The sequence below is a fragment of the Colossoma macropomum genome, unplaced genomic scaffold, assembly GCF_904425465.1.
Source record: "Colossoma macropomum unplaced genomic scaffold, Colossoma_macropomum, whole genome shotgun sequence".
Classification (NCBI taxonomy): Eukaryota; Metazoa; Chordata; class Actinopteri; order Characiformes; family Serrasalmidae; genus Colossoma; species Colossoma macropomum.
In genome coordinates this window covers 49,502,488-49,516,008 of record NW_023494789.1, presented here as the reverse complement: position 1 = coordinate 49,516,008, position 13,521 = coordinate 49,502,488, and the positions used below count along the sequence as shown (strand labels likewise).

Sequence of the window (13,521 nt, the reverse complement as noted above, 5' to 3'; positions counted from 1 at the left end):
AGTTCAGTCTTTACAAGGCTAAGCCAAAGAAAATCGATTTTTTATTTCACGATGTTTTGCCATGTAATCAGACATCTGAGTATATGTTATAGATGATGTATCTCAGTGAAGAGGCAAGCTAGGACAGTTTGCACCTTGAGGCCCATTGCTGGAAGAGAAAAAACTTATCCTAGACTGTTACACTGCGATGTACACTCTGTGAGTTTGAACTAAATCTAGCCTAGCCAAAACACTGGACTACATTGTTTATTTAAAGCTATAACATGCAAGTTGAGTTTGTACTAATACATGTCTGATGGCACTGCATTTGTTTTTCATGACCTCTATTCATGAAGCAGTAGAGTACTGCTGATCTAGGATTTGCTACAGTTAGTAAAATCATAGGAAATAAGAGAGGAATCTGATCCTTTATCAGCACTCTTATTCTGGGAAGCTTTGTACATATGAGCACAAGTTTTATGTTCCAGCATATGATGCTTTATTTTGCCCTAATTGCGGAAAAGCAGAAGGGAACCTTCACAGGAGAGAAGGCTTAAAGGTTTCTGTGAAAAAAAAGGCAAATTTTTTGTTCATTTTGGTTTAATAGAATCATCATGCTTGTTGTATGTATACACCGTAAGTATTATAGTATTTATTAGTACTTGTAGTATTTCTTTATTTGTAAAGTTTTAGTTGGAAAAACAAAAGGGTTAAATTGTTGAAATGCCTGATGGAAAATTCCCCAATTTTTTTCCTCCATGGTATCTTGGAGATACAGCCAGGCTACCTCTCCCATTGGGAGCTGGATTGAAGGGCTACCCTGTCAGATTGACCAGTAACATTAGTAAGAACTGACAGCGGAATCAACCAGTCACATTTTGGTTTACAATAAGACAGGAAAAAACGTCAATCTAGTCCTTTTTGAAATTCTAAACTGACAGTCAGATGTTGGGTTTGACATTTATGGTCCAAATTGAAGGCCAGGTCTAATAGTCATGATTTACCACAGCAGAAGAGAGATGGCTTAAGCTCAAAAATAATTTTGTGCATGTAGAAAGAAGTTCGTGTACACTTGTGTAACTTTGAAATTATTCCAGATAAAGGTGTAAAATCTTCATGTGTCTCCACATGTTTGGCATTAGCTTTTCAGCAATGCACACTACCAACAAGTTTTAACAGTATACTACTAGGCGTGACAGTAGGAATATTTGGTCTATTAAAAACAAATCATGCATGGGTCCCCTGTCTCACCTCGTTTCACTTAGCAGAACCAGCCACAACTTTAAAATATGCCAAAATGTTCACATGCCTACTCTTTATTTCGTAATAGCTCCATAATGCCAATGTTGTCATCTTTAGCATGTAGCAAACTATAAACATGAATATAAGGAACCTGACTGCATATCAATATATAATTTATATATAAAACTGTTTTTGTCATACATTACAGATACATTATTCAAAGCCAAGTAAAATCTCCACAAACATACTCCTTCATCCAGCTACAGCCCATGAAATTCAAAAGTGGAATAATTGAGATTTTCTGCATCATAGAGTGAAGTTGTATGGCTACAAGCGACCTCCCCCCTTTATTCTTGTCTTTTTCATTGGCTTTTCTGCTTTGTTCAATAAAGGTGCATTTTCCTTGAGCAGAAAAAGGGCATCCTTTGGTTCCTCTTTTGAGCTGATGCCACAATATACTGGTGCTGGTAATAGAAAGGAAGCTTAATAGCGGTGTGATGAGTTGAGGAGTTCTTCTGCTGGTTCAGAGTGCCGGAGAAGCTCCACAGTGACTGGGGCACAACTTCAAGGCAGCAGTTATGGCTGAACTCAGTGACTGCCTGAGCTATACTGCCTTACTCTCAGAGTGATGACCTCATGATGTATTTTAATTGAATGTGCTCTTCTCAGCTCACTATAGTCACTGACCAGTACTTGTACGATTGGGAATGACACCTTCCCCAAGTGCTGCTGCGGTGTCTCTACTCCATGTAGGAACCTACCAGTGTTATTCCAGCTATATATGTTTGGCCACAAGCTCCAAATGCCCACAGAAATGTGTTATGTTTTGAAAGTCTTTTGTTGTCCACCAGAGTTTAAGGTGCACAGCACACCTGGAGCGGGGCATGCCAAGGAGCTCCATCACCATCTCCATGCCATGCATCAGCTTGCTAGGAACCACCAGGGTGCAGCCAGTGCTCTCCAGAAACGGGCATTTAGCTCACATTGCCAGGGACAGCCTTTTTCACTTGCGGCTTGGGTGACTGCACAACTTGTGCCACAGAGTGCCCCAAACACCAGTTGCTGTGATGGCCCCTGTGTGGTAGAAGAGTGCCTGGGCGAGGTAGTTTATCAGGTCCAGGCAGGGCGATGAACTGTTGTTGTCCACAAAAAACAGACTTGCTCTGTACCAGTACCACAAACAAGAGACCAGTCCAGGAGGCACTGTCACACCAGAGACACAGAGACCTGAGAGAGAGTCAGGGGCACCCTTGGCAATGGAGAGGGTGCACCATGGCATTTTGTTGAAAAGTGCAATGGACATTCCAAAACACATGCTGCATGAGACCCCACAGGGGGGGGGTGACATGCTCCTGCAAATCTTTGAGACTTTGTTTGGAACTGTGTGGGCCACTGAAATGGCTGACCCTTAACCGGCTATGTGGCATCTGCCACTTGCTCTGCATTTCAAGGACTTTAGGGGTAGCAAAGCTGCACCACACTCGCCTCCTCTGTCCATTTAAAGTACATTTTGTTATGTCGTCATTGTTGTTAATTTCGTCGTTTGTTAGTTTAAATTGTGTTTAAGTTGTCTGTGTTTTATTGTGTTGTGTAGTAGGTTAGTTGTTGTGGGTTTAGTGTCTATTGTAGAGTGAAGTGTTGTGACTAGATGTGACCCCCGCTGTTCTCACTGTTATCCAGTGGCTTTTCTGCTTTGTTCAATAAAAGAGTCTCATCTGTTCATCGTCAGGTTTAGTGGGTGTGTTTGAGTAGGGAGAAGAATTTTCAGTACTAGAAGATGAAGTCACACAGGCCCTGATGTCACTGCAAAAAAAGAAAGCCACAGGAATTGATAACATTGCAGTGGATATATTTCAAGATGCTGAAGATTTGGTTAAACATACCTCTTCCATGCAGAGCAAGAGGACTCCAAACTCCAAATGCATCTGCTTGATCTGTCAAGTTGCCATGGCACTTCCAAAGAACGGGGAATGTCGAGGTGTGTATATTCGAACTATACACTGAAACTACGATGATGAATTCCCAGCTAAAAGTGAACTCAGGAAGAAAAAAGTTGTCCAGACTACACAAACCTGGCTGACACTATTCTGTGTAAATCATCAGAACAAGGTTAGTGTGATTTTAGAGCGGTTTGCCCTGTAATGCTGAATATTAAAGAAGGATGAGGCCAGCCTTTTTTTAAGGTAGACCACGATGACCAGTCCACTGGAAAAAGTAGATCTCAAGCCAAAAAAGTATGGGCACCCATGCTTAAGATCATTTAACGCAGAATAGAGCCTTACACTGAAAAAGAACTTCCAGATTTGCAAGTAGGATTCAGGAAAGGCAAAGTAACTAGAGATTGCTACTATGCTGAATAATTGAAAAGCCAAGGAATTCAAAAAGGACTTGAAGAACCTGTGCATCACTGGCTACTGCAAAGTCTTCTACTGTGTCAACTATATAACATTTAAGGAATGTCCTCAGGAAGATGGGTATACCAGAGCATCTTCTTGTTCAAATAAGGAACTTCTACACTGATCAGCAAACCACAGTGATGACAGAAAATGAGCAAACAGACAGGTTCCACATGGACAAAGGAGTTTGGCAAGGCTGCCCACCATCACCATACTTTGTAAAACTTTAAGCCAAACATACAACAAGACAAGCAGGACTGCAGGAAGAGGATTGAAGATTAAGGTTTGTAGAAGAAACATCAATAACCTTTGATATGCAGATGACACAACACACACATAGTGGAAAATCAGGAAGACCTAAAGGCTCTTGTAAGGTAAGTTTAAAAAAAACAGAATGAGAAGATAACACTTCATTTCAATATGAAGAAGGTTATGATTATGGGAAAGGCTACTAACATTACCATTCATGGTCAAGAGGTAGAAGTAGATGACAGCTTGTGGCTAATTCTATAACTTGCAAAAAAGCAGGAAGCAGTCAAGAAATACGACACAGGTTCCTCCAGATGTATGTCTTGCATAAGCATACATAGCCAAAAACTAAAAGTGACAGGTGGCACTGTCATTATTTGATTTTAGATTTAGTGTGCTGGAGTACAAAGCCAAAACAACAACAACTGTACAGTGCCAAACAGTAAGGGACTACACAGTGTACTGTAGGCTATGCAAGTAATTTTTATTCTCGATTAAATTAGTATTTCTTTTAACAGTGAAATATTTCATAAGATTCCTGACTGAAAAAAGTGTGACACCATTTAGGCCCCCTTAAATCCCATATACTGCAGTTTCAAAGTAAAACCACTAGAGGTCAAAAACAAATCTTAATGTTATTATGCTCCTACTTGTTGTGAACATACATTGATCATGACCACCTTCTTGTTTCTGCGCTCATTGTCCATTTGATTCTCTGCATACTTTGTTAGTCCCCTTTTACCCTGTTCTTCAGTGGTCAGGATCCCCATGGACCCTCACAGAGCAGGTACTATTTGGGTGGTGGATCATTCTCAGCACTGCAGTAACACTGACGTGGTGGTGGTGTGTTAGTGTGTGTTGCGCTGGTGTGAGTGGATCTGGAGCTGGGTTTTTTAAACACCTCAGTGTCACTGCTGGGCTGAGAATAGTCCACCAACCAAAAATATCCAGCCAACAGCGTCCTGAGGGCAGCGTCCTGTGACCACTGATGAAGGACTAGAGGATGACCAACACAAACTGTGCAGCAGCAGATGAGCTATTGTCTTTGACTTTACATCTACAAGGTGGACTGACAAGGTAGGAGTGTCTAATAGAGTGGACAGTGAGTGGACAGTGTTTAAAAACTCCAGCAGCACTGCTGTGTCTGATCCACTCGTACCAGCACAACACACACTAACACACCACCACCACATCAGTGTTACTGCAGTGCTGAGAATGATAGGTAGGCTCAGCTGATAAACTAAGAATGATCAAGAGGCAACACAAGCCTCCTGTTAGACTCACTTTGTGACTAAGCTAATGGAAAAAAAGGATGAAAGCAAAACAAAAACAACTAAAAATGATAAAAAAAAACATTCTTGTGGTGAAAAAAAAACTTAGTGTTGTTAATTAAATTTGCACTGTTCAAAATTGATTGAACTTGTTTTTTAAATTTGCTATTTTCTATAATGCATAGGTTAGAATAGCCATTGATAAATTACCTATAATGATTCTTTTATGGGTAAAACTTGAGGGAAAAGGAGAAAAAAGGGGAGAAGTGTTATGAAATTGTTATATAGTTCCTTGTTAATATGGTTTCACTCAGAACATTTGTTAGAGAGTTGTAGAACTATTGCTCTTAGGGAGTTTTTCCTTGTCACTGTTGCCACTGACTTGCTCATGGGGGCTTGGACCCGGATTTTTCTGTAAAGCTGCTTTGTGACAACACTTGTTGTAAATAGTGCTATATAAATAAACTTTGCTTGCTTGCTTGCTAAGCTGGAAGCTGATTAAAAATAAGACATTCACAGTGGAGTAAAACCTGTTGCCTTATGTTTCAGTATGAAACTTTCTTGGTACTCTTGAGATGAGGATTATTGTGTTGAATGTCATGTTGTTGTTATCCTCTAGGTTTGACTGCTTTTGTCATTACCACAAGGGAAAAGCAAGCTACCATAACAGAGCCTATAACAGTATAAAGTAGCAGCTTAACATCTGCTGGAGTCTTTACTAGAGGCAACATCCAATGTTTCTATCCTTTGTTTACTATTGATACAGTCTTCTCTGTAATTCTTTCTAAAAAGAAGTATCCTCTGTGAATATTTAACAGAAATTACTCAGCAAATATTTTGCGTATTTCTCTTTGACTAAACAGGTTAATAAGAGAATTCATCCAAAGCTTGCTGCAGTGAGGATGAACTCAAGCCAGAATCCTTTTGAAGAGGCTTTTATGAAGAACTTAATTACAGTTGGGTTGGGTGGCATCATAACCTACATCAATGGAATCTTTGTGATTGCCTTTTTTAAAAATCCAGTTTTCTACACCGACACAAGATACATTCTGTACATTCACCTCGTCATCAATGACATAATTATGCTCTTCCTTTCAGTTACTCTGCATGTCCTCATTTATACTGTACCTCTTTTGAATGTCACAGTCTGCAGTTTTCTGCTTCTGTTCGCCACAACAACTAAAGAAAACACTCCACTGAATCTAGCTGGAATGGCCTTGGAACGCTACATTGCCATCTGCAAACCGCTGCATTACCCTCAGCTTTGCACAGTGAACAGGACCTACATCCTCATCGGCCTGATATGGCTTCTGTCTTCTATTCCTGCACTAACTGATATCATTATTGTTTTGGTGAATGAACCCATCAGTATTTTTTCAACATCCATTATTTGCTATTTTAAGAGTCTTTTTAACACAAATCAGCACCTCATCAGAACAATCTCTGTAGAGTCCCTTTATTTATCATGTGTGTGGATGACGCTGATCTTTACTTACTTCAGGGTTCTTCAGGCAACTAAAGCTGCAACCTCTGATCAGGTTTCTGCCAAAAAAGCCCGGAACACTATTTTGCTCCATGGCCTGCAGCTCCTTCTTTGTATGCTTGGCTATATTACTCCAATTATAAACTACTTTTTCTTAGCACTGTTCTCAAACTATAGAAGCACGATTTTGTTCAGTTCCTATTTAATGGCTAACGTTATTCCAAGGCTACTCAGTCCTCTAATATATGGATTCCGAGATCAAAAAATGTTCAGATATGTTAGAATGTATTTAACGTGCAGTCTGTTCCTCACAAAGATTGAACCAAATGAAGTTGAGTCTTAGAGTTCAGTTTTTACAAGTCAAAGAATATTGAAATTTGATTTCATGATTTCTGACTATTTAATCAGAGCTGTGAGTGTATGTTATAGATGATGTATCTCAGTGGAGAGGCCAACCATGAAAATTTGCACCTTAACAATGTGTTGGTATGAATGATGCACATGTGATGTCTACCTACTGCAAGTTAAACCATATTCAATATATTCTAAAATATGGCACTAGATCAAAGGCACATTGCTGGAAGAGAAAAAACATATCCTAGACTGATACACTGTGATGTACACTCTGTAACACAGTTGTGTTACACGTGTGTAACTAATTATTTCAGCTTAATGTATAATATCTGTCTTTCATGTGACTCCACATGTTTTGCCTTTGCTTTTTAGGAATGCACACTATCAGCAAGTTTTAACAGTATCCTGCCAGGAGTGACAGTAGGAATATTTGGCCTATTGAAAATTTCATGCATGGGCCTCTCACCTCACCTGACCTCATTTCCCTTAGCAAAACCTACCACAACCTGTGTATGACATATACCAAAATATTCATATGCCTACTTTCTATTTTGTAAAAGTTCCAAAATACCCATATTGTCCTTACTAGCATACAGCAAGCTGTGTATTTGAATATAAAGAACATGACTGCATATCAATATATCATATTCAACTGACTGAAATTGTAAAGTTTATTGACTCTGAAAATGCTATAAAAATTCTATAAAAAAGGATTTGACTAAAATAGAACAATAGAAGATACGTTATTCAAAGCCAACTAAGATATCCACAAATATAGTCCTTTATTCAACTATAGATCCTGAAATTCAGTTGTAAGATAATGGAGGTATTCTGAACCACAGAGTGAAGTTGTATGGCTTGAGTTGACCTCCCCAGCTATTCACAGGCCTTTTCTGCCATGTTCAATAAAAGAGCATTTTCTTTGAGCAAAAAAATGGCATACTCTGGTTCCTCTTCTGATCCAACACCACAATACACTGGAGATGGTAGTAGAAGGGAGGCTCAACAGTGGAGCTGCTAGTTGAAGAGTGTGACCAGCTAGTTGGGGTCAGTGACTGGCTGGACTGTGCTGATCCCTCTTCAGAGTGACAGCCTTGTGGAGTTTTTTAATCAAATGCCCCCTACTCAGCTCACCATCATCGCTGACCAGCACTGGTGCAGTTGGGACTGACATCTACCCCATTCCTGCTGGCATGTCCCTCAGTCGTGCAGGAGTCAACCAGGTTCACACCAGCTCATGTCCGCGCGCTCAGGACACCCACAAGGCTGGTCTTTGTTCACCCGCCGAAGTCGGAGGAGGACAGCATACCTGTAGCAGGGTATGCCAAGGGGCTCCACTACTGTCTCCAAGACATGCATCAACTCACTAGGAACAAGGGCACGGGCACCTGGGACGTGGGTGTGACTGTACAACCCATGCCATGCGAAGGGAAACTCCAGTCACCATAGGAAGGCCTGTGCATGGTAAAAGAGCGCCTGGCAAGGTGGTGTATCGGGTTTGGGCGGGCGATGGATTGTTGTCATCCACAGAGACAGATTTGGCCCATACCAGCCCCACAAACAAGAGACCCCACCAGCCCAGCAAGTGCTGTCACACCAGAGACACAGCCCTGAGGGAGTTGGGGGTACCCATGGAGCAGGTGCTCCGCAGCACTTGTGTCTGCCAGGACAATAGACATTCTGAAACCCACACCTCACACACTTTGTTCAAGTCAAGTCAAGTCCAGGCTTTTATTGTCATTCCATCTATGTACAAGTACACAGTGGAGTGAAACTACATTCCTCCAGGAACAAGGTGCAACAAGGAACAAAAGTACAAAATTACAAAGTGCAAATGTGCAGACAGCATGCAAACAAAAATTATGCTAGAAACAATACAAAAATACAATAAATTAAAGAGACATTAGACACAGTAAACAGACAGGACAGTGTAGCACCGACACAGCACAGATTTCTGGACATGAAGTGCAGACATATTTAACATGCTGTGATCGTAACTGTGAAGTTACGTCAGATAACATACATAAACACGGCAGTTACTGAGGTAGTAAAACAGTGTAAACACAGTGTTAGCAGCAATGTTCCAGATAGAGCATCAAAAGTGGTGTGTGTGTGTTGTGGGGGGGGCGTCCTTGTGAGTTCAAAAGGTGGTGGCTTTCCGGATGCAGTGTGTGGTGTAGATGTCCATGATGAAGGGGAGAGAGACCCCGATGATCTTCTCAGCTGTCCTCACTATGCGCTGTAGGGTTTTGCGATCAGAGGCAGTGCAGTTCCGAAACCAAGCAATGATGCAGCTGCTCAGGATGCTCTCCACAGTCCCACTGTAGAACATGCTGAGGATGGAAGGGAGGAGATGAGCTTTCGTCAGTCTCCGTAGGAAGTAGAGGCGATGATGGGCTCTCTTGGCTATGGAGTTGGTGTTGAGGCACCAGGTGAGGTTCTCTGTGATGTGGACACTGAGGAACTTGGTGCTCTGGATGATTTCCACAGCAGAGCCAGTGATGTTAAGTGGGGGGTTGTCACCCCACACTCTTCGGAAGTCAACAACCATCTCCTTAGTTTTGTCTACATTCAGAGACAGGTTGTTGGTTCTGCACCAGTCTGTTAGCCTCCTCTCTGTACGCTGACTCATCATTCTTGCTGATCAGACCCACCACAATCGTGTCATCAGCAAACTTGATGATGTGATTTGAGCTGTGCTTTGCAGTACAGTCATGAGTCAGCAGGGTAAGCAGCAGCGGACTGAGCACATAGCTCTGAGGGGCACCAGTGCTCAGTATGGTGGTGCTGGAGATTACCTATCCTGACTAACTGAGGTCTCTTAGTCAGGAAATCCAGGACCCAGTTACAGAGGGAGGCGTTCAGGCCCAGCAGGCTCAGTTTTCCAATCAGCTGCTGAGGGATGATGGTGTCGAATGCTGAACTGAAGTCTATGAACAACATTCTGACATAAGTGTCTTTATTGTCCAGGTGGGTGAGAGCCAGGTGGAGTGTGGTGGAGATGGCGTCATCTATTGAGCGGTTGGGGCGATTATGCAAATTGCAGTGGGTCCAGTGAAGGAGGAAGCTGGTCTTTAATGTGCCTCATGACAAGCCTCTCAAAGCACTTCATGATGATTGGAGTGAGTGCAGTGGGATGGTAGTCATTGAGGCAGGACACTGGAGACTTCTTCAGCACAGGGATGATGATGGTGGACTTGAAGCACGTTGGAACAACTGCAGTGCTCAGAGAGATGTTGACTATGTCTGTGAGAACATCAGCCAGCTGTTCAGCGCATTCTCTGAGCACTCTGCCCGGTATGCTGTCGGATCCTGGAGCTTTTCGTGGGTTGACTCTGTGTAGAGTTCTCCGCACATCAGCTGTGGACAGACACAGTACCTGTTCACTTGGAGGAGGTGTGGTTTTCCTCGCCGTCGTGCCATTCTGTGCTTCAAACTAAACATAGAAGTTGTTTAGCGCGTCTGGAAGGTGGAGGTGGAGATGACTTGTAATTGGTGATGGCCTGGATGCCCTGCCACATGTTCAGACTATGGGGCCGCCAGGTTGGCTGACCCTTAAGGGGAGTGCTATGTGCCATCTGCCAGCCAGTTTATAGATAACTGTGTTTTATTGTGTTGGCCTGGGGGTTAGTTGGTCTGGGTTTAGAGTCTACTGTAGAGTTACGTGTTATGGTTGGAAATGACCTTCTCCCCTGTTTTCACTGTAATCCGGTTGTCTTTTCTGTTTTCTTCAACAAAAAAGCATTTCCTTTAGCAGAAATAATGGCTTTTTCTGTCTCTTCTTCACCACCGATACCACAATAAGATTATATTGCTTTCTAAAATTAAAGGCATTAATGGCATTAAAAGACTTGTTTATTGATGTTTGTTTTTTTACATTTGTTTATTTATTTTTAAGATTTAAAATTTGTGTTTTTTTTGTTGTTTTTTTTTATTTTATTTTTCATTGTAGCAGGCCCTATCCCAGTCCTGAAAGCATGTGTGTAAGGGCCAGGACCAGAGCTCAACCCATGTCAGCCACCAGAGGGCAGTGTGGGGCTGCTCCTAGTCAGGGGAGATCCACTACACCTGTGGGACGGCCTATTTAAGAGCACGGCTCAGTTTCAGCCTTGCTCTTTCTTTGTATGAAGTTCTTGCAAATGACGATATCTTGCGTAGAGACCAGAGGGTTTTTCTCTCGCATGTTGTTTTCTCTTCTAGCTTCTTGAGACCTTTTGTCTTCCTCTTGAGTAGCTGCACTGTTTGTACTTTTAAAAACAAATGGGGGGAGAAAATAAAGAGTTGTGATACAGTCTGTTACGTTCTCACTATGTTTGTTATTAAATAAACTGTTTGTTAGTTAAGGAACCTTTAGTTGGTGTTCATTTTATGCTAGCCTATTTCCCATGTAGTCCTTTGTTATCCCTCCCCCTGTAGTTTTTAGGTGGGAGTTCAAGTTCTCCTGTTTTCGAGCCCATTGTTTAAAGAGCGCTCCCGTGCACCTTTTTCCACCTCCTTTGCGGTGGAAGGGGAGGAAAATAGACTGTTGTGATAAGAAAGTCTGTTACCTTCTGACGTTCTGATCTTTGTTAAGTGTGAAATTGCAACAACTCAGAACAGCTCTGGCCAATCAGCGTGCTATGGTTGGTAGACAGATTCTGACTCAGTTGCAGACATTAACCCTAGCTCTGCAGACTGGTCCTGTTGAAGCACCTTCTGCAGTAGCACCCCCTGCGGCTCCTACACCTGCTCCTCAACCAGCCCACCAGACCACTGGTGAACAGAGCCCCTGGCCCGAACCCCAACTACCCCCTCCTGAAAGGCACGTGGTGGATCCAGGGAGTAGCTTTTCTACTTCAATGCTCACTGATCTTTGCGCTATGTGTTTGACAACCCAGTCAGTGGAGAGGATTCTGGTCCTTGCCTCCTTTGCATACAGTAGGAGAGGAGGTCAGTGGTGGACTTGAATTAATCTTTCTAGTGGTCGAGAGTGGTTGGAATGCTGCACTCATGGCTGCCTACCATCAAGGCCTGAGTAAGGATCTCAAGGACAGGCTGGCTCCTAGAGATCCTCCTTTGACTTTAGAGAGTCTCATTAAGCTCTCCTTGCAGTTAGACAATTGCTTCTGGGATCGTTGCTGCAGCAGAGAGGCCGACCACTCCCAGTGTACTAAGGACGTCCCCTCAGTTCCAACCCCATAACCCACTTCTTGGATGTGGCTAAAGTCGAGTCCATGTAGCTGGGGCACACCAAACAAAGTATTGGAGAGCTGGAGGCACGTAAAAAGGAAGGCAGGTGTTTGTATTGTGGTTATTGTAGTCACATGCATGCCCCATACACCACACTCCAGGGAAAAGCCAAAGACCACCATGGGAAGGGAGGTCTGTGATGGACCTAGTCTCTCCTCCCCTAGGCCCTAGGGTGTTCCTAAATATCTCCATCTCCTGGGGACAACAGTGGGAGGAAAATCTCAAAGCTTCTGTGGACTCATTGATGCAGCCCAAGCAATTTCATTGATGAAGGCTTTGTCCGAATTCGAGGCTTAGCCCTTGTTTCATTGGATCATCCAATCGGCTATTGATGGGCGATCCTTAGAACCAGGGGTGGTCTCCCAGCAGACACAGCCCTTCATGCTACAAATTGGGCAGCACTCAGGAGAAATTTCTTTGCATCTTATAAGCGCACCCGAACTGCCGCTGGTGCTGGGGTTCCCCTGGCTGCAACCCTACAATCCCACTTTTGACTGGTTATCTCGGTCTGTGGTGGCCTGGAGACCCCAGTGCCAGGGTCAGTGTCTTAAACCCTCCAACCTGAAAGCCAAGACCTCTCTGGTAGCTGGAGGTCCCAATTTATCTTGTGTCCCCACTGACCTTCAGGAGGTCTTTAGTAAATAAAAAGCCCAACTGCCAGCTCACAGACCGTATGACTGCGCCATTGTTCTCTTTACTGGGACTAGCCCTCCCCAGGGCCATCTGTTCTCCTTGACTGGCCCAAAGAAGAAGGCCATAGAGGACTATATTCAGAAGTCATTGGCCTGAGATTTCTTACAGCCTTTTAACTCACCAGTAAGAGCCGGGTTCTTTTTTGTGGGGGAAAAAGAATGGAGATCTTTGACCTTGTACTGACTATTGTCAAGTTCAGTATCAAGGACTTATCCCCCTACTCCTTATGAATACTGCCTTTGAAGCACTGAAAGCTTGGATGACACATGATGAACACATTGAGCATTTGAAAAGAATTCTCCAGCTGCTCTTGGAAAACCATCTTTATGTTAACTTGGAGAAATCTCTTTTCCACGCACAATGGGTGACTTTCTTGGGCTTTCTTTTCTCCCAGGGTCAACTAAGTATGGACCCGGCCAAGACCATGGCAGTTAGAGAATGGCCCCTTCCCACAACTCTGCGCCTTGCTTTCTCACCTCGCTTTCTTGGCTTCACAAATTTCTTTGAGCAGTTCATCAGAAATTTTAGCATAGTGGCTGCACCTTTAATCGCCCTCACCAAAAATGCAGTGCGGCTGTTTCGGTGGACACCAGAAACCCAGAAGGCTTTTGAGGAGCTTAAAGAT

At 43.0% G+C, this 13,521-nt stretch overlaps 1 protein-coding gene across 1 annotated transcript; it reads left to right on the top strand.

The window, feature by feature from the left end:
* Window positions 1-6,039: 6,039 nt before the first annotated feature.
* LOC118807611 (odorant receptor 131-2-like) lies at window positions 6,040-7,208 on the top strand. The gene has a single exon (XM_036569649.1). The coding sequence runs from the start codon at window positions 6,040-6,042 to the stop codon at window positions 6,961-6,963; it is 924 nt and encodes a 307-aa protein (XP_036425542.1). The 3' UTR covers window positions 6,964-7,208.
* The last annotated feature ends 6,313 nt before the right edge of the window (window positions 7,209-13,521 follow it).